The 21305-nt window shown below is 45.4% G+C and overlaps 1 protein-coding gene across 1 annotated transcript in view; it reads left to right on the forward strand.

Annotated features, from left to right (window-relative positions):
* The window catches only part of RFC1 (replication factor C subunit 1), a 765282-nt gene that overhangs the window by 337595 nt on the left and 406382 nt on the right, over positions 1–21305 (forward strand). Inside the window, exons 7-8 of the mRNA XM_085642249.1 lie at positions 7645–7722; positions 13309–13393. Of these exons, the coding sequence (XP_085498375.1) occupies positions 7645–7722; positions 13309–13393 (163 nt within the window). The remainder of the gene's footprint in view (positions 1–7644; positions 7723–13308; positions 13394–21305) is intronic.

Here is a 21305-nt window from a genome sequence, read left to right on the forward strand (position 1 = left end):
ATATATATATATATATATATATATATATATATATATATATATATATATATATATTGTACATGCATGCGTCCTTGTACATGCATGCACCAGCAGAATGATGCGAGTTCCATTTGCTTTCCTTTTTTAATGTACCCTTGCAGGATGGTGGATGCCACCTGGGTTGGTAAAGAAACAAATGTATGCATATTTATAGTACTAAATTAAAAAGGACCAAGGGAGTGAGGGCCAACAGAGTAGCCTGTGGGGATAGTAGGAGGAAAGCCAAACACGAGGGACAGAACAACATGAAGCGGAGGAAGAAACACATGATCGAGAGAACAACACAGAGCATAAGGGCAGGGAGGTAGAAGTGCATGAGGGAGAGAGCAACAATGAGCAAGGGGGAGATAGCAAAAAAGCCCACAAGAGAGCAGCACGAGAGAGCAGCACACAAGGGAGAGCAACATGGAGTGTGGTAGTGGATATTAGGCGAGTGAGAAGCTCACCAAGCAGATAACTGGGAAACACATGCACTCTTATGGAGTGCTTTATAAAGCAGTAGCCCAAAAAGTGAGCAGTGAAAGGATACAAGCCAATCAAAAGGATGGTAAAGCGGCTATGCTCCAAGGAAGGAACAAACACAAGAAGAGGAATGCAAGCCTTCAAATAAGTAGTAGGCAAATGAGTGACAATACTCCAGACATAAAATGGGCAGATGTTATCACACTAAGTTTTTGATTAGTTCATAAAAGACGTTTCACCAATCTGATAGGGGAGAGCTAAAAAATGGCCCTTATCATGACAGGTATATGCCCATGCGTAGCCACATACGAATGTGCATTGATTGTTTTTTTAATTGCTTATTTCTGCATCTGCAAGCATTTTGTTTTTTTTTTGCCGATGCTGACAAGCACGGGGAATAATCATTGGCTACAACATTGAAAAGCGAGAACTATTTTCTTTGCCAATGCTTGTTTTGTTTTATGTCTGCAGTCTTTCGTTTTTAAAACAGTCAGTTTTGGAGTGTAACAGTTGTTTTGTTTGTATATTTTACTGAGTAGTTTTACTTGGTAAAAGAGAATTGAGTTAAATGTATTTTGCTCGGGATACTATATATGTGAATTGGTCTGCCATAGTAGATGTAGATTCTATAGTTGGACATTTAAAAAAAAAGTTTTGAAGACATTTAGAAACAATTAACGTTTATCAAGTTTCATAAAAACTGATCCCTGTGCGTGTAGGTAATTATTGGACTAGTTAAAATCAATCTCTTGCCACTCACGATATTTGGTAGGGGAAGCTTTTGCAGTAGTTCATAGATATTAATTCTGTTGGATACTTCTAATTGCAAATTCCTCACCTAAGATTATCCCCCTGGAATGAGACTGGGTGCAGAGAATTTTTATAGCACTACCCCTGCGATCCCCTAGGTGCTGTTGTGCGGCTCCACTTTGGCTCTACACCACTCTGGATTTGAAAGAGTGGAGAAACATAGAACCACCCCTGTGTGCTGGCATCAGTTATTTTCTTTCCACACCCATATGTTGCAGAGATCTGTCTATCTCCCTAGGGCCCATTTTCGACAACTCTAAAAACTTTCTTCTCAGTGTTGAAGGGAACAATGTCACCACTGAAAATTACGATATTCAAACTGTGATCTCACGAAACAGATGCCTGTCACGGATCCGCACAAGTTGCTCCTTTGGTGCTTGGGCCCTGGACACGACTCAGATTCCTGTGGCAAGTGCATACTAATGCACCTGAAGGTGATTCAAGACTGGGAGCCAAAGTTGTATGTTGCTGAGTTGTAAGTCGTGACCTTTCCACATATCACACTTCAAGTTGCGGTTCCGGTATGGGGCAGTTTCCATGGTAGCTCCCTTTCCACCCTGTAGTCCTTCGGTAAGACCAAGTGCATAAAAATTGAGGCGAGACTTGACCCCATCCTACCACTCGAACTCCAATGCAAGGTGCAAGGGCATCTAGAAATCAGTCCCACTTCATTGATTTTACTGGCTATAGAGTCCGTTCCTCATTTGGTCCCAACGTGCTCAGAGTTTCCCTGACTATCATCGACCCCCGCAGCAGATCGAGGTCTTCAAAGAGACCATACTAGAATTTTCAGTGAACTTTTAACACCCTCTGGTGCATTTTCGGGGTCCACTAACCTGCAAGGGCCAGAGTCTTATTGTACAGGCCTCAAACAGTAGAGTGAAACCAAACTCATTTCCAACCAATTCTTTGGATAGAGAATCCAAAAGCATTGATGTATTTGGCAAACTTAAGTGTTCCCCTGTCAGCTTGGTAGTGCGATCAGTAAATGCAGTCTGCTGGTTAGAAACACGCATGTCCTTTGGGGCATGGCCAGCAAGATCTTGCCAGCAGTTCTGAAGGATCTTGGGGTCTGTTTGGCTCAGACGATACATGACGCTCAGGAGAGGCCACATATGTTATCCATGATGGTTTGGATACAACTGACTGCTTTGGCAGGGAAGTTGGTACAAGTGTTGTCCTTCATAAACATGCCTTTTTAGGTCCCCTGGAATCTCTGGAGATGTGCGTACTTCGCTAATAGGCATGCCCTTATGTGTGGATATTGTCTCTTCAGAGAGAAGGCAGATTCTGCTTTGGAACTCTTTAAAGTCACTTGAGCCACAGATCACTGTTTTGGGCTATTGACCCATTCCAAACATTTTTCACACTATTCTGAAAACGTAGGGGCTGTCCCAGTGGGCCGGTGTGTAGGCAAAAACACTCTTTCCAGCAACACATACCCCAGTCCTTTTGGGACCGCAATTGTATGTCCAGAAAGCAGCTCACAGGCCATCGGGAACACCGGTCCTCCAACTCTTCTCCCCCTCTACAACAGTCAAAACACCTCTTTAATTTACCCTCAGTGATGCATGCTCAACCAGTGGCAGGTGGCAAGATCCAACACTTCATCCTGGGTTGGTGACCCCTATCGTCACACAGAGGGTCTTGTAAATTTTCCAAGCAAGTAACACCCTAACTTTTTTCTCCTCCCCAGCCAATATCCCTTCCACACCAGACAGATTTTAACTTAGCATTTGTCCATCCTGCAACAGGAGGTAAGCCTTTCTCTCCAATACTGCAATAGAGAGGGTACTGCACTCTGAGAAAGACAACAGTTGTTATTCCTACTTTTTCTTCATCCTGCAAAAGGACAGGGGCCTCAGGCCTATCTTGGATGTCCGACGCCCTGCATGCCTTCCTGCAGAAGGACAATTCAGAATGCTCACATTGGCCCAGATACTACCTGCTCTGGACCCGGTGGATTGGATAGTGTTCTTGGACTTGCAGGATACGTATTTTCACATACCTGTCCTGCAGTGCCACAGGTGTTAACTGCCATTCATGCTCAGCCAGGAGCGTTTTCTGTATGAATTGCTCCCTTTTGGCCCTTAGCACCTCTTGGGTGTTCACTAAATTTATGGTGCTGGTTGATACCCTTCTTTGGAGGTCAGGGTTTCCTGTAGCTTGGTCACTGGCTGCTGAAGGTGGGTTCGCCACAGTTGTGGAACACCTTCGGAAAACTGCAGAACTTTTAACATTGTTGAGTTTTATCGTAAACGAGCGGAAGTCCAACCTGATTCCCTCAGAGACGTGCATTCATTGGGGTTGATCCTGAACACAGTAGAGTTTAGGGCTTTTCCTCTGCCGCAACAAGTCCAAGGTCTATGATGTTTCAGGCTGGATCGTGGATCAAGATGAGTGTGGATTTTAGGCTTCTTAGCCTCTTAGCTTCCTTCATCTTTCTGGTCTGTTAACCAGGTGGCAGATGCGAGCCTTGCAGGTGAACCTGAACTCCTAGTGTGCTCAGCATCAAGGCCATTTTTCTGACACCACACAGGTCTCACAGGAGACGACTTAAGATACACAGTCGTGGTTGACCAGTCAGTCTGTCCTACTGCTGGCCACTCTTCCTACTCCACACAGAGCTTAGAGTGGTGACAGACTCATCACTACAGGGTTGGGGAGGGTTCATCTGGGGAAGGTAGAGATCAGAGAACTGTGCTCTCAAGTTGAGAGCTAAAGGCAATTTTGTTTCACATCTGAAGGCCTTCCTGCAATCTATCAAGGGTAGGATGTTGCACGTTCTCACTGAGAACACCACCGCCATGATATACTGCAACAAGCAGAGCGGAAAGGGGCCTGGGGTCTTGTGTCAAGAGGCTTGCTTTATTTATTTATTACGTTTTTTATAGCGCGAAATTGACTCGACGGTATCTGAGTGCTTTATAGAGTTGGCATAGCCGCAATTAGAAGAGTTACAGGAGGAAAAATGCGGCCAGGGCATCTTTCTGGATGCCTAACACCTAGTGGAATCCTGGAATGCTAGAGGGAATGAGATGGCAGGTCACTAATGGCATCTACATCCAGAGGTGGTGCAGGGTCTCATGCAGTAGTGGGGAAAACCTGGCTGGATCTTTTTTTCACCATCGAGAATGCTCAATGTCAACAATTTTGCATGCTGGAATGTATGCAAGAACACTTGTTAGGAGATGCCTTCCTGTCTCTACCCCTCCATCATGGGGTTAGAGAGAAGATCAAGAATGACTGGGCCCAAACCATACTGGTGCTTTGGATTGGGCCAGTCCAGTGTGGCCCTCCTGCTAATACTTCAGGAGGACCTCTTGTCTCAGAAGCAGGGCAGAATCCTCACTCTGAATCTAGTCTGAATCTAGTCAACTTACACCACATGTTGAGATTGAGCGGAAGTAATTAGTTAATTGTTATCTGCCATTTGAGGGGGTAGATGCAATTCTTGCCGTCAGATGACCTTCCACTAAAGGCATTTATGCCAAGAGGTTGGGCACTTTTGTAGCCTGGTATTGTGCTTGGCACACTGATCCTCTATAGGTGAAGCTCCTAGGCGTCCTTTTGTTTGTTTTTGTCTGTAGGCTAGCAAGGCATTGTAGTAGACACTGTAAAAGGTTATTTGTTGACCTTTTCAGCCTTTCTCTGTTTGCCAGATGAACCGATCTGTTTGAAATCACTGGTTGTGATGAAGCCATTTGTTAGGCCACAGTGGGACCTTAACTTGATCTTGACATTCCACATGTGTATGCTGTCTGAGCCTGAGCATAGCTGTGTCTCCTGACCTTGAAAATTGTCTTCTTCACTGCTGTTATGCAAGCTCATGTGAGTGAACTGCACGCTCTCTGTACAACTGCTCTGAACCACGTTTTTTCAGACAAATTGAATTGGGCGACCTTCTTACCTTAAGTTGTGACTTGCATCCACATCAGGCAATGCATCACTCTATCATTGTTTTTTGCCCCTCCTGGAAAGTGCAAGAGGTGCTCCATCGGCTGGACTCTGAAAGGGCTTTTTCGCTTTTGCATAGATTGTACCAAGGCTCATCAAGTGGACAGTCAACGTTTTGTGAGCATAGAAAGGGAAGGTTGTGCGCAAGAAGACCCTGTCGAAGTGGATCGTGCTCTGCATTAATATCTGGGACGTGCAAGCCTAGAAGCTGACCCTAAATGTCTGGGAGCCCATTCTACTAGGTCTAAGGACGTTACTACTGCCTTGCTGTGAGGAGGGCCTGTCTTTGATATTTACCATGGTGCGACATGGGCATTGGTGCATAAGTTCACGAAGCACTACTGCTTGACTGCTGCATCTGACAGGAAGGACATTTTGCCCACTCAGTTCTGCAAGACTTGTTGGTCTGAGCCCGCTCCACAGATCCTTCACCTAGGGAAGGTCCTGCTTTGGTATCTATTCTAAGTTGATCTACGCTTAGAACTATCCATCACAAAACAAGTTACTTGTATCTGGTGATGCTCTTTCTGGTGGGTACTCTATCTAACCACATATCCCTCATTGCCCTGCCACCTCAGTGTTTTGTGGAATGGTCTCTTTTTAACATTTAAATAGGTCAATAAGTTAGGCCATCAAGTATCTCATATTTACAAACTTCTCCGACCTAAAAACTTGAAACCTAATAAAAAACATCGACTTCTGGGAGATACATTCCTCTAACCCATTGCCCGAATCTAAATAGCCTCTAGTATGGAGCTCCACTACCCGTAATAACATATCTCCGGTTTTATCTCAAAACAAAACTATGGCTCCTACAAAAACCCTGTTTGTTGGAATTGTAACGAAGAAACAGGCGATTTAGCCCATCTTATATTACACTGTAAAGCTGTATCGTCTTTTTGGGATAGCGTACTTGATTTTTTAACTAAACTATTCAAATGTAAGCTAAAAAGAAAATTCTCCACATGGACAACTGGTTTTCTAGATGATGATGCATTAAATGGTGCAGACAAAGCCCTATTAGATCTTGTATTTTCGTCAGCAATAAAAATGGTCCTAAACAATTGGAAAGACACACATAAGACTTCATATAAAGGATGGAAGAATTGGATTATTCACCTCAGGGGCGCAGACAATATTGCTTTTTAAAACTCTTCCTGGAAACCGTCTACCAGACACATGTGGGATACACTAGATATCTATTTCTCCACACATAAACCACCATGAACATATAGCTGCTATTTTTCTTTTCTTTGAAACTCTCTTTTCATATATTCTCTTAATCATAACCACTTTCCAAAGATGCATAATATTCTGATTGGACTCTTGGATGTATTAACCTAGTAAATTTTGATTCACAGGACTCTTTTCTTTAATAACATGTATTTAGTTATGTTAACTACCTCAAGTGTGTGCAGATTTTATTATTGCTCTGATCCACATTAACTTCTCTTTTCTTTCTTTAGTACTAGTAGCTTCTTTCTTAGTATTTGATTTTTTTCTTCCTTCTCTTCTCCTCTTTATTTTGTGGATTAGTCGATGTTTACCTATTAGTGTACAATATTTGATATCAGCTGGCACCTTGATCTTATGTCTCTGGTATGTTGATGGAGATCATTTTTCTTGTTTTTCCTATTAATAAGTGTAATGCTTTTTCCCAGCTGTGGTATTGCGCTAAATGTTTCATTTTTGTACACACTACGAAGTATGTAGTCATTTGTGTTTTTTCTTATTAAAATATCTAATAAAATTATTTGGAATTAAATAGGTCCCAGGCCAGTACTCCGCACACTATAACCCATAAGTGTTCATGTTTCTGCGTTTGAGGGGGCAGAAACGGAAAAGGCAAGAACCTTACTTCAGCGCACAGGGGTGACACTTATGTACGCTTCTACTCTGTCACTTCTCGGGCTCTCTGGGGCTATCGTGGAGCTGCACAACGCCACCTAGCGGCACGGGAGCATTACGACAAAGTTCTCCGGATCCAGTGTGGCACCTGGGGCTATTCTAAAGTGAGAGGAATGTGCCTTTCATAAAGTTTCCACCAGGAGCGTTACCGCAGCTATTAACTTGCTCTCCTGGTAGATCTATCAGTGGCTCTAGACACACCTATAGTTTCTCATATATCATTTTGCAACTAGCGGGATTACTGCGTTTTATAAGGCATTAAGGCAGTACATGCTAAGATCCCCAACAATTATATGGCACTTGCGCATCAGTTTTTTTTGTTTTTCATATTGGGCAAGTGGGCTGCAGATAATGGAGGGTTTTTTCTGCATCCAGGACCTCCTCTTTCTGCCTTCTATAAAAAATATTTTTTTCTAATAATATTCAACCATGGAAAGGCTTACCAAATCAAATTTCTTCTTACCACAGTTGGAACGACAGCTGCACGAGGATGAGGAATTTGCCCGAACTCTGGCCATGTTGGACGAGGCGCCAAAGAACAAAAAGGTAGCTTTTTTATTTTCGTTGTTTTTAACACACTTGAAAATGGGAGGAGTTAAACAGGGATATGTATTTATTTGTGGTTTATACTACACAGTCAGTCACGCAGGACTTTAAGTGGGATGAAAAAGATGGGCGGGGGTACCTCACAGGGGCGTGGTAGATGTAATTAAGGGCATGGCTTAAAACAGGCATGCTGAAATTCGGTTTAGCTTAGTGTGCCGCCTGACTGGTATTTTGCTGCATCTGTCATTGTATCCAGATATATGATAATCCAACAAGTAGCATTACACCTACAAGAAGCTAGGACTATTGGCTTTTCCAATGATTGTTAGTTGCATAAGATAAATAAGCAACAACTATGGCTTCCTTGTATGGCATATTGAAAACGCTTTAGTTATGAAAAGGTGGGACTGTGAAAAAACTGTAACGCGTCTCTTTGGAGTTGCATCAAAGATGGTGAAGGGCAGGGCCGGACTGGGAACAGAAACCGGCCCTGGCAAACTGCTCAGCAGGCAGGGCGAGTGCAGCCAAGCAGTTTGCGAGGGCTGCTTTCGGCCGATTTTGTTACAGGGGGGCTGATATTGCCGACCTCGTAACAAAAATGGCCCCCCAGGGCCCCACCCTAGCGGCCTACCGGGAAAACGCCCGGTGAAGGGTGGTGCTGCTGCAGGGTTAAGATTTATTTTTTGCATCCTGTGGGTGAGGGCAGAAACGGAGAGAGTCCGATAAGGGCCCATCTCAGCACCCGCCAATTAGAACTGCCGGTGCTGTTCACCGGCAAGACCCGGCCCACTTAAAGCCCTGCAGTCACACATTTTCGAAGTGCGGTAAAAACCGAGTGTGATGTTCTTGGGGGCACATGCATCAAGCTAAATATCGGTCGCAAGCGGGTTGATTTGCAGAATCGCCCCTTTTGTGACCGGTATTTAGCCATTTGGGTAATTTGCAAAAACTATGAAAAATGCATAAAGATGCATTTTTCAAAGTGCCATGTGGTGCACACATATGACCTTAGGGCATATGTGTGCACCACATGTGCACACATGACAATTTTGGGGGTGCAGCAGGGTGGCCTTTTGCCCCGTGGCACTCTTGCAATTGCTTTGCCAATTGGCGAGTACCTATTTGGTACTCACAAATTGCAAATGACTTTCCAATCATACCTATGGGCCTAGAGGCCCATAGGAATGAATGGGAAGGCATTACTTAATAGCGATTCGCAATTTGCGAGTCGCTATTAAGGAATCGCAATTTTTTTTGCGATTCCTACATGCATAAGGAATTGCGATTCCTAAATTGCGATTACTTTGCATGTGGCCCCTTAGTGACAGCTGGACTTTGGACTTTGGTTAAGAATCTGCGAATTTTCAGGGGTGGCCCATATAAAATTTTTGACAGATGTGTATTTGGTTTTCCTTGATTTAATAAAGGATTTCTACAGAAATTCTAAGACGGCTGCATAGCCCAAAATGACACCAGCTGCACTTGATGCGCCTATAGTCCTCTCTTCCTGTATTACCCCCTTTTCCTTGTGAGTTGTCTGTTACCGTAACCATATGTTACTTAATCGCTTGTCTGCGTAGCCTTGACCTCAAATGATTAATTTATTGATATAGCCTTGACTCCCAGATTATGCCCGCGCTTGCCTTTGTAACGCAAACATCTATTTGGACCTTTTTTTAAAATGTATATAAATGTCTGTCAGTGCACCTGTAATCAGCCCGTCGTCCTTGTCCTCTTTCCGTGCGTTGCTGCCCCCTTATGCCATAATGGGTATAATGACAAGCACATGAGCACACACATATTGTGTTCGTCAAGACGGTGTGGTGCTCGCGTCACGCCCTGCAGCCATCTTCAAACAGTATGGATGGTTTGGAAAAAAAACAGTAGAGCTCCTTAGAACGTTTATATTACACGCCCGCGTGAAAATAATCCCGGTCTGGAGGCGCAGTAGTGGTGTGTCCATTAGGGCGTTGGGGCGTAGCCTCCCCGCCCGCAGCGTCTCCTTCAACGTTGGCGTCTTTGAACTTAAGTAAACTGAATCAGTTTACTCAAGTTCAAAGAAGCAGAGGGAGAACTGACAATCATGTCAGTCAGCATGACGTCGGACCGCCCACCCCCTTCAGAGTCTGAAGGGGGTGGGCGGTCCGGCGTCATGTTGACTGACATGATTGTCAGACGGACCAGGCACGGGCAACAGGCAGCAGCACAAGTGCGCATGATTGGGGAAGGTAAGCGAATTTTCGCTCCGTGCCCAGTCATGCGCACCAGTGTCTGCTCTGGCTGGTGCATGCCCATTAGGAGACTGAGGGTTGAGCAAAGGCTCAAACCTCGGTCTCCTAATGGGCAGGCGGGCGAGCAGTAACCGTGCCCTAAGATTGGCTGAGAGGGCCTGTAGGCGCCAACGGACGGACCCGAGGCGGCGCGGACGTGCTGAGGACCTCAGGTAGGATTTTGAAAAAATGTATTTTAACACTCCCGAGCCCCCTAACCCCCCCCCACCCCCCCCCCCACCCCCGCCGCGCGTCATCGTCAACCCCCCCTCCCTCCCGCGACTGAGTGCAGGATGTGTAAAAAAGCAATACCATTCTAAAAATTGTTTGTTTCCTGTTCAGTAAATACTGCTGCTCGATTAACCTGTTAATGGCTAAGCCTTGTCCCAGTGCACACAGTGACAGTTTTAAAGTCCTGGGTTGAAGCCCTGGGCATGCCACTGTACAGAGCTTGCTTAAATGACCATATCGTTTACGTGTGAGAATCTGTCAACTGAAATTGCTTCTGGTATGCATTTTTGTTTTTACATGGAGTAGACGTTAGTTGTGTTTGCTTGGCTTTACCGTGATCTTTTATGTTTTTTCCAAAGAGATCCTTTTTGTTTGAAATATATAAGGCCGCATGCCACTCTCAAAACATTTGTAGTTGTAAGACACATTTGAATGCTAAGAAGTGTTGCCCCGGAGGCGTTGGTGGTCCTTTCAGCCAGTGCATCAAAGATACCCTAGCATTGTAGGTGAGACAGGCCTTACATTCACAGCAGCTATTGCCATATGAGATCACTGCAAGCATTTGTGCACTCGTGAACCATGACGTGTAATGCGAATGGGGTGTCAGTGCCACACAGTTATCATAGGGGAAACTATCCCAATTCAAGACGCATCCATGAGCAAGCAGAAAAGCACACAGAGCGGTTTGTGCAGTATTCGTGTGCATTAATTACACTTGTACAGTAATCTAAACAGTCCAGCGTCCCCACTTTTTATGTCTATCTGGATTCCATATGTATGACAGAGCATGTTTTGCGCTGGCAGAGAGTGATTCTGTGTCCAGGGTGGCACCCATCTGTATAGGCTAGCTCCTCTGCTGTGTTGAATGTTAGTTTCGAGAACCCCCACCCCCTGATCTTAACTAATATCGGTTGGGCTCACGTGGGGCTAACTTTTTTACACTTTGATAAATCACCACCTGCCGCTGCTTTACTTATTTTAAGAGCTCAAACAGATAAGGTGAATGCTTTAAAAAAATAAATAAAAATAAAAGCATTTTGATGTCAAATGTGCTATGTATGAATGGTACTCAGCATTATCTCGAAGTCTGTTATGAAGTTCTGTGATTATAGTGAATACGCAACTACCTATGTTATTATATGACATTGACTTCTCTTTATTAATGTAATAACTGTACTTTCAAAACTACTTTTTTAACCTTCTTGCTTTCTCAAGTTTGCTTGAAAATGCACCATTTGCCCACTCTTTTTATCAAAATTTTCTCGGGGGAAACCCCCGAACCCTCCTTATGCCGATCGGGCTCGTTCGCTTGCCGCGGTGCGCTCCACCACACATTTTACGCCTCACCACTTTCAAATGTCACCAGCCGCCCCTGCTGGAAGGATGAGGTATACATTACAAACAAACGCTACATTTTGGTACAACCGGAGGGAGAAGTGAAGAAAAAATATTAGAAAGATGGATGGATGCTAACTTTAGTACTAATGAAAGCTATGCACATTAAACAGATTACTGTAATTGTTGATCAGGGTGTGCATGTGTCCCATTGGCGGGTGGGGGAGGGGCTCGCCATCGGAGGAGTACGTGTGAAACCCCCATTTTACCTGTTCCCTTTTAATACGTAATATTCCCACCGGACGATAGACCACCCTGAGAAGATCGATGTGCACTGTATTCATTGAAATGTGAAGTGATTATTTATTTTGCTTTATCTTTTTTTTTTTAATGTTAATCACTTGCCAGCGGATGCGAAATGGTTTTAATGGCCTATATCTATGGATGACACTACGTTGTGTGGCTGCCAGGTTTTTGACACAAGTCGTTGAGTCTGAAGCCTTGCTGGCTGTAGAAATTAATAAAAACAATGTTAAAAAAAGAAAATTCCCATTATGAAAGAGAAAAAAAAATGCTGGACAAATTGAAGGCTTCTCATCATCCAAATTATTACGCTAGGTAGATGAGCCATTTGAGCCCTGTTTCTCGTGAGTCTAGTCAGAAGGAACTGAAACAATAGCCATCATCCCACCTATACCCTAAAGAAGGGCCCGGTTGCCCACAGGATCCGGTGGTGGAAAGAGGCGCTGGCTGCTGCCTGGCTCCTATGAGGTAGAAGCCAGGCTTCTTTGTGTGGTTGACGTGTCCTTGCAGCCCCCCAAATATGGGAGCCTATACCTGGGAAGAGTGAGAAGTTTTGGCTATCAGCTTGGCTGAGGGAAAGTTTATCCACCTGTCCTTACTGCAACAGGGAAGAAGCTCCTGTACAGTGTACTAGGAAACTGCCTGGGTAGTTAGCGCGTTGGTCAAGTATCGTTCAGCACAACCATGCAGAGGAGGATTCTCCAGGCCTGATCCCCCACAGCTGAAGGAATCTCAGCAGCTGGATAGCAATTGAAATGAAGCCTGAAAAGTCACCAGAATATACCGTCTCCTCAGAAATCCCAGAGGATAGCAATTAAGCTTTTCTAAAACAGTCTTGAAAATAAATAGATAATTATAACCCTTCAAAAAGTGAGGAATATGACATATATCTTGTCCTGTCAGCACTTCAAACAGAGGGAGATCTTGCATGATCGGCCATGGGCATATGGGGACTCCACTAGCCCCCAGTCTTGTGTTTTGTTTTGGTCTGCTGTTTTTTCAGGGTTTCCACAAAAAGCGGTGGTTTGATTGTTACCTGTGTCAGAAGATAGAATTAAATAAATCGTACTTGATCTCAGGTCCTGACATAAAATTTCGTCATCCCATTACTGTTTTTTCGATGCAGTTTTTAAGTTTTTGATTAATTTACATGTAGGTGAAAGGAAAGTGAGGTAAAAGAGAAATAGAAACGATTCTCTTACAAACCTAGCATGTGCGTTGGTTTCCACGTGTATGCAGTAATGTGTTCCTTATGATAATACTAAAGCCGAAACGTCAGCTTTGCTAAACCTTCAGCAAAGAAACATGCCTAATAAAAGATGCAAACACCTACTTGTCTGTTTTGCAAGGATTGTAAACACGATGTGTCATTGTTAATTGTGTGATACTCCAATAACTTTCAATCGGATTGTAATAAAAATGTGTATTTGCTTGATTCTCTATATAGGCTCGAAAGAATTCTGAAGACAAGGAATCCTCAATTGACAAATCCAGTCCGAGCAAATTGACAAAGCAAAAACAATCAAGCTCAGGTACTCCAAATACTGATCAACTTATACTTTGTTTTTAGCTTTAAAAGCTTCTTTTACAAGCACTCATAATCTTCCTTTCACTGTATTTTAGCATCCCTTGGTGTCAAACATTTGTTCTGTATCACTCCCCCTCCCCCCCCCAATGTTTCCTTTCATTTTAAAATAAAACTAGTCCTGGCCTGCAGTTTACCTATTCAAGTTTCTGAACAACCGCTGTTTGTTCCACCGTTATGGTTGTTCAGTAAAAGTAAGCACGATACAAACTCAGTTTCCACCGAGGCTCTTGTGTATGCCATGTTACCATATAAACGTATCCAGGGAAAGAACTTTATTTTGAAGTCAGTGGACCTCTTCATGTGGGGAGTGAATGCCTAGGGAACCCAGATATCCAGACAAAGCTCATCATAGAGGAATGCCTCTTGTAACTGTTGCGTATCCTAGAATTGCATATGCTTTTTAAAAGTCATAAGAAGTTTGTAATTATCGTTTGAGTTGCTATTATCAATCCTTCATCTCTCTCGCCTGGAATCAGTTAAAGGAGGTTTTGTCTGTTGTCAACTTTAATCTCTCAACCTATTTTCAATAAAAGATCACAAGCATTCTCCTCACTTTTCAATCTTTTTCTTCCACTCAGACAATGGTGGTTAATCAGAAGCTAGCCTTACTCTGCTCGAATTTCTGGTCACCTGATCTGATATCGGCCTCAAACACAATCACCCTGAGGATCAACTCTAGAGCCTTTCTCAATAAACATAGGTAAAATCTGTATAGAGGTGCTTACAATACTGGGTCAGAGAAAGAGGCTTGATGTCGTGAGGGTTCGCAGGCAAATGGCTTGTCAAAAGAAGCTCTCCTACACAAAGCATTAGTAGGAGGCAGTATAGGAGGTTTCTTCTAGGAATGGAGAGCAGTCACTTTATAGAAATTATACACAACGTCATACATCGTACTCCACGCCATACAGTCTGACTATTGCATAGAACTTGCAGTAAAACCACTAAGACTCAAACCAAAAGAAAGAGCTTGCAGCAACGAAGAATCAGCTTGCGTACAGGAACTGGAAGGTATCCTAAAGAAGCAGTCAATAGAAAAAGTACTAAGAAATGAAATAAAATAGAGTCTGCTCCATTTACTTTCTGGTGTGAAAACTGTACAAGCCACTGTGGTCTGTCCTAGTCCTCCATTTTCTGAACAAATTAATCAGGGCGCACAGGTCCAAAACGTCCAAATTACTAGAACTCATTCCAAAAAGAGAACTACATGGTTACCATAGCTCTCAGACGCCTCCCTGCATATGTCGGTGAATAACAGATAAGTAATTCAACAAGGTACACGACCTGTTCAGGGCACTTCCCTTTAGGATAAAATTGCCACAGAGTTTTTGCAAAATGTCTTGCATTAGTGGCAACACACTTGAGAAGAGAGGAGATACGTGTGTATGACTACCTAGATGACTGTCTAGTAAAGGCAAAATCGCTCACACAATGTCAGAAAAGCATACAAACAATGATGCAAGTTCGTCAATGTTTGGGATTCTCCCTAAACCTAGAATAGTTATCTTCTGTGCTTGAGCGAGAAAAGACATTCTTGGGAGCGAGACTGTTTGAAGAACTACGACCCATTCCAAAGTGTCATGGCATTAAAACAGCATGCTTGCCTCTACCAGAAAGGTAACACTCTTGGCAGTGAGAACTGTGCTGAAACTAATGGGCATGATGACATTGTGCATGCCTTTGATACCCTTTGTCAGGCTCCACATGAAACCAATCCAGGAATGTCTTCAAAACCAGTAGTCTGGAGTTGAGAGGACATGGTGATTATCACAGAGAAATTTGAAAATGAACTAAAATGATAGAACAAAAAGAACATTGGAGTAGGCAGAACCTTCATACAACAAACTAATTTGTTTACCATCACGACCGATGTGTTCCACTCAGGGTGGGTAGCGCACATGGAAAAACTGAGCATCAGGGGTCTGTCGAATCCAGTAGGAGCTGTGACGCTCATAAATGTGCTAGAACTAAGGACAGCTTTTTTTTTTCCATGCACATATCAGCGGAAAAACTGTGCAAATCCAGACAGACAATACAGCTACAATGTTTAACCTCAACAAATGGAGGAATACAGTTGCATGCACTGTTCAAGCTGCCCAGGACATATCGAAATTGGCTAAATAGAGAAATGCAAAGGTAGTAGTCATACATCTGCCCGGCGTTCAAAATACAAAAGCAGACCGGTTAAACAGGCAGGCAAGTGCCTCTCATGAATGGGAGCAAAAGCAAGCAATAGTAGCAACACTTTTCCAAAAATAGTGCACACCGGTATGGGTCTGTTTGCAAAATACATAGTGCCAAGACTTTTTATCCAGGTAATTTTCATCACTTTTCCCAACGGACTGACCTGTCAATAGATTGGTCAGGGAAAATTGCTTACTATTTTCCCCATCGCACTGATACCCACTAGTGATTAACAGGTGCAGTAAGACACCCATGAGACTAATACTGATAGCCCCACTGTGAACAAGACAAACTTGGTTCTCTGGCCTTGTGGAGATATCAGAAAGCAGGGTGATCAGGTTATACAACACTCAGGACATGTTAACAATGCAGAAATGGCACGTATGCGATTTGGTGCGAGCCAGTCTTTGCTGAGCAGCGTGGCACAAATTCAGATTCATCCAAAGATGTATGGACGTTTTAAGGGAGGCCAGATAACCGGACACATGAAAGTGTTACAGCGCCAAGTTGAACAGGTTTGTCCACAGGTGCATTAGAGAAGGACTAATAGACCGCTTGATGAAATCACTACTATTGTCAGACACCTAATGCAATATTTGGTGGAAGATCTTTCCTCCATGTTCCTTAAACATGGATCAGTCAGTCATAGTGGCATAAACATTGGGCATCTTAGAAAGACGCTTCTTCGACACACCTGTAAAAAAAAAAAATAGATTCTTGGGTTTAAGAGTGCTGCTGCCAGGATTGGCACCCACACCAGTGTGTAACTTGAACATTGCGCTAGCTCTTCTAATGAGACCACTCTTTGAATCCATGCATAAAGCGGGACTCAAATACTTGATACTCAAGACAGCCTTTCTTGTTGCCATTACTTCGCTTCATAGGGTCAGTGAGTTACCAGTGCTCATTATACATGGGCCTTACCTACAGATTCATAAGGCCAGGGTGGTCATAAGAACTAACCCTCAGTTGATCCTAAAGGTCGTTTAGCACTTTCATGTGAGCCAGGCCATCCAGCTGTCCGTCAATATGTAACAATGAAAAACACGGGCGCAAAGGGATCTATACGCATTAGATGTCAGAAGAGCAGCTGTGCACTAAATTCAAGAAACAAAACAGACCAGGAAGGGTAGCCAATTTTTGCTTCCTTTGCAAGACTAACTAAGGGATCACTAGTTACCAAAGGTATTATTGCAAGATAGTGCAAACAATTCAAACATATCATAAGGCAGCAAGCATGACCTTGGAGGAAAGACTTAGACCACACTCCACAAGGAAAAAAGAAGCAACATTGGCATTCATCAGCAATGTTTCAAAAATGACATCTGCCTGGCAGACAGATGTTTATCCATATATTCCTTCATAAAACACCAGTGTGTGGCAATTCAGACTAACAGAAGGGAGAAAATGTACTAAATCACCTGTTTGTAAATGCATACTCATTTTAAGCCAGCCTCACACAGAAGGTGAATACTTCTGCAGAACCAATGCACATGTGAATCTAGAAAAGATTCACACTGCAAAAATAAAAAATAAAAAAGATTCTCTTTTCAAAACTGTTGGAAAACCACTCCCACACTAGAAGGGGTGGTGGTGGTCTTCCGGACACACTGTGGTAGCTTGGCTCGAGTGGTCAGGAATCAGGCTCCGTGCTAAGCATACAACATACCCAAACAATAACCATGCGTGCATCCGTTCCAAAAACGACTCTACACCGTAAAAATTATGAAAATAACTTTCTTTATCTGCTTTTTCTCTTAGTTGCTGATTGGAGAAAATAAATAACAATCACAATATACAAACTTTTTAGAAAGTGCAGGACAAATAAATACTGGCTTAATGATTCAATAAATAGGGGTGATCATAAATACTGAAGGCATAATTAAAAGTGCAATACAGACAGGCAATTAAATATTCTGAGGCAATAAATACTGTAACCAATAAATATTGTGCATCAATAAATACTGTGGACCAATAAATACAGTGGAACAATAAATAGGTTAAATACAATAAATACAGTGCCCCTAATAAATACTTAAAAGCTGACAGTGACACTCATGGATTCAGATCACTTTTGAATTCCTGAGGGCTGATTTGGCCCAGGCACAGCTTGTGGGGATGTGGAAGGCTTGGGGGTGTCTACTCCCTGGCTTGGTCAAGGCTGAGGCCTAAACTGAGGTAGATAAAGGGGGAAAATACCAGAGACCTGGCTCTCTCTCTCCACACAACTTCTCTGGTTTAGTCCCAGTTCACCCCTGGCACAGTCAGGTTGGTTCCAGCACCTCCCTAGCCCCTTAGAGCAGTCTCTCAGGTCTCCACAGGGCCTTAGGCGCCCTCTACTCCACTTACTGCCCTTTTTCTGATGCTCCGACGCCGCTGGAGTCGGGTCGATGCCGTGAGGCGGTTCCAGCTCGATGTCGGCGGCCTCGGCACAATGTCAGTTCTTTGACGACGCCGGCAGGCGGATCCGGTCTCGATGTCAGCGGCCTCGGTTCGATCTCGACCTCCGATTCGATGGCGTCGGGCAGTCTTACTCGATGTCGACTTCGGGCGGCTCCGGTCCGATGGCGACCTCGGCTTCGATGACGTCGGCCGGCCTTGCCTCGATGTCGACTTCCGGCGGCTCCGGAGTGCGATCCTCACTCCCGACCTCCGGTGCTCCTCACAGGTTTCCGGCGACTCCGGAGTGCGACCTCCACTCCCGACCTCCGGCACGATTCTCACAGGTTCCGGCGACTCCGGAGTGCGATCCTCACTCCCGACCTCCGTTACACTTCACCTCGGTCTCCGACGACTCCGGAGGGCAGACTTCACTCCTCCGATGACGCCGCTCACTCGACCTCGGGTGACTTCCACCTCGACCTCTGGTATTCCTCACGACCTCTGACGGCGCCCTCTCTCGACCTCTGGCGGCTCCGGGTACGACGTCTGCTTTTCCAGTCAGCGCCGCTTCTCCACCTCGGGCTCCAGGTCTTAGGCTACTCGACGTCGGACTTCAGGGAAACCAGCTTCCAGGTCAGGATCTTGCTGTTCTCTTGTTTCTAAGGCCTGTTCCTGCTGTCCAGGTCCTCAGGATGGTTTTTCTGACTTCTTCCCACACAGGGCTCTAGGCTGGGCTCCGTCAGTAGGGACTAGTATCAAGGGTGGGTTTTTGGACCCCACTCCAGGCACAAGTTTCCACCCCTGCTGCTTCACTCCTTCCTCCTTCACGTTTTTGCTGCTCACTCCTCACCAGTCAGGTGCCAACTGCCAGCTCCAACTGCCCACTCTCTCTCTTAGCTTCCCAACATTCTAAACCGCCTCCAACTGTCACAGGGTTCTGGAATGTTCTGGAAGGTGCTAGCAGGTTCCAGTGGATGCTGGTGATGTCACAGGTGGCCACCATTTTGTGCTCCAGGCCCTCAGACAGAAGTTTCAGGGGTAGGTAAAATGGCTCCCTGAATCTGCAGCAACACTAAAAAGTCTGGTGGTTCCCAAAAAGGAAAAATTCAAACAGGGTTTGAGGCAAAAGTGGGACAAAATAAATAATGATGAGGAGGGACCACCCAAAGGGCTGACAGGTCTAACACGCGTCCCCCCCAGCTGAAAGTGGGGAGAGCTACCCAACCCCTTGGGAGTTCTCATCACTAAGGCGGAAATACCTTGAGAGACCGTCTGCATTGGCGTGGTCCACTCCAGGCCGATGTTCCACCTGAAAGTCCATTCCCTGTAGGGCAATAGACCACCTCAACAACTTGGGATTCTCCCCCTTCATTTGCATCAGCCAACGAAGGGGTCTGTGGTCGGTCTGAACTAGGAAGTGCGAGCCAAACAAGTATGGCCGCAACTTCTTCAGAGCCCATACCACTGCAAAGGCTTCACGCTCTATTGCACTCCACTTCTGTTCCCTGGGAAGTAGTCTCCGGGATAGGAAGACCACGGGTTGATCCAGACCCTCTTCGTTGAGTTGCGATAACACTGCCCCAATGCCATGTTCTGATGCATCTGTCTGGACAATGAACTCCTTGGAAAAGTCTGGGGCCCTTAAGACCGGGGCCTCGCACATGGCTTTCTTCAATCTCTCAAAGGCTTGCTGACAAGCCTCCGTCCAGACTACCCGTCGAGGTTGTTTCTTGGACGTGAGCTCCGTGAGGGGGGCTACGATGGTACCGTACCCCTTCACGAAGCGGCGGTAGTATCCCGTGAGGCCCAAAAATGCTCGGACCTCAGTCTGAGTCTTGGGGGGTTCCCAGGCCATGATGGCCTCGATCTTCGCCTGGAGGGGTTGCACCGCTCCCCTACCCACCAAGTGTCCAAGGTACACTACCGACCCCTGCCCGATCTGGCACTTGCTGGCCTTGATCGTCAATCCAGCTTGTCTCAGGGCCTGGAGAACAGCTTGCAGGTGACGCAAGTGATCCTCCCAGCTGTTACTGAAGACGGCTATGTCATCCAGATAAGCAGCAGAGAAACTCTCCATTCCGGTGAGGATCTGGTTTACCAGGCGCTGAAACGTGGCAGGTGCGTTCTTGAGCCCAAAGGGCATCACACAGAACTGGTAGTGGCCATTGGGCGTGGAGAAGGCTGACCTTTCCCTTGCTCCATCAGTCAAAGAGATCTGCCAGTACCCTGAAGTAAGGTCAAAGGTACTTAGATATTGGGCAGCTCCCAGCCGGTCAATCAATTCATCCGCCCTAGGGATCGGATGAGCATCAGTTTTGGTCACTGAATTCAGTCCCCGATAGTCCACACAGAACCTCAGTTCTGGTTGGGCACCCGGTGGTGCAGCTTTTGGTACTAACACCACCGGACTGGACCAGGGGCTGCTAGAAGGTTCGATCACTCCTAGCTCCAGCATCTTAGTGACTTCACTATGAATGCTGGCCTTCACCTTGTCTGACATCCGGTAGATCTTGGACTTCACAGGTGGGCTGTCTCCTGTGTCCACGTCATGGACGCACAGGTGAGTCCTACCCGGGACAAGGGAGAACAACGAGGAGTACTGCCCCAGGACCTGGCGACAGTCCTCCTGCTGTTCAGGAGCTAGAGATGGAGAGAGAATCACTCCCTCCACCGACCCATCCTTCTCTTGAGACGCAAACAGATCGGGGAGAGGCTCGCTTTCCACGTCCTCTCCTCCGTCAGTCACCATCATCAAGATGACTTCGGGCCTCTCGTGGTGGGGTTTGAGGCGGTTGGCATGCAGCACCCGCAGGGGCTGACGAGGGGTCTTCAGGTCCACCAAGTAGGTAGCCTTACCCTTCTTCTCCAACACCTCAAAGGGTCCTGACCAGCGATCCTGGAGGGCACTAAGCTCTCCCGGTTCGATCACCCACACTTTCTGGCCAGGCTCCAACTCCACCGGGTGAGCATTGTGGTCATACCACGCCTTCATTACTGCTTGGCTGGCTTCCAAGTTGTCAGAAGCTTGCTTCCACAACTTAGCCATTTGGCTCCGGAAGGCCAGCATGTAGCTCACCACATCCTGGGGAAGCTTTCTGGGAGTTCTTTCCCATCCGTCTCTCACCAGGTTAAGAGGTCCACGTACAGGGTGCCCATACAGAAGCTCGAAGGGGCTGAAGCCCACTCCCTTCTGTGGCACTTCCCTGTAGGAAAAAAATAAACAGGGTAGGAGGACGTCCCATTTCCTCCGCAGGCTTTCAGGCAGACTTCTGATCATGCCCTTCAAGGTTTTA

Source organism: Triturus cristatus, chromosome 2_2, assembly GCF_964204655.1.
Source record: "Triturus cristatus chromosome 2_2, aTriCri1.1, whole genome shotgun sequence".
Lineage (NCBI taxonomy): Eukaryota > Metazoa > Chordata > Amphibia > Caudata > Salamandridae > Triturus > Triturus cristatus.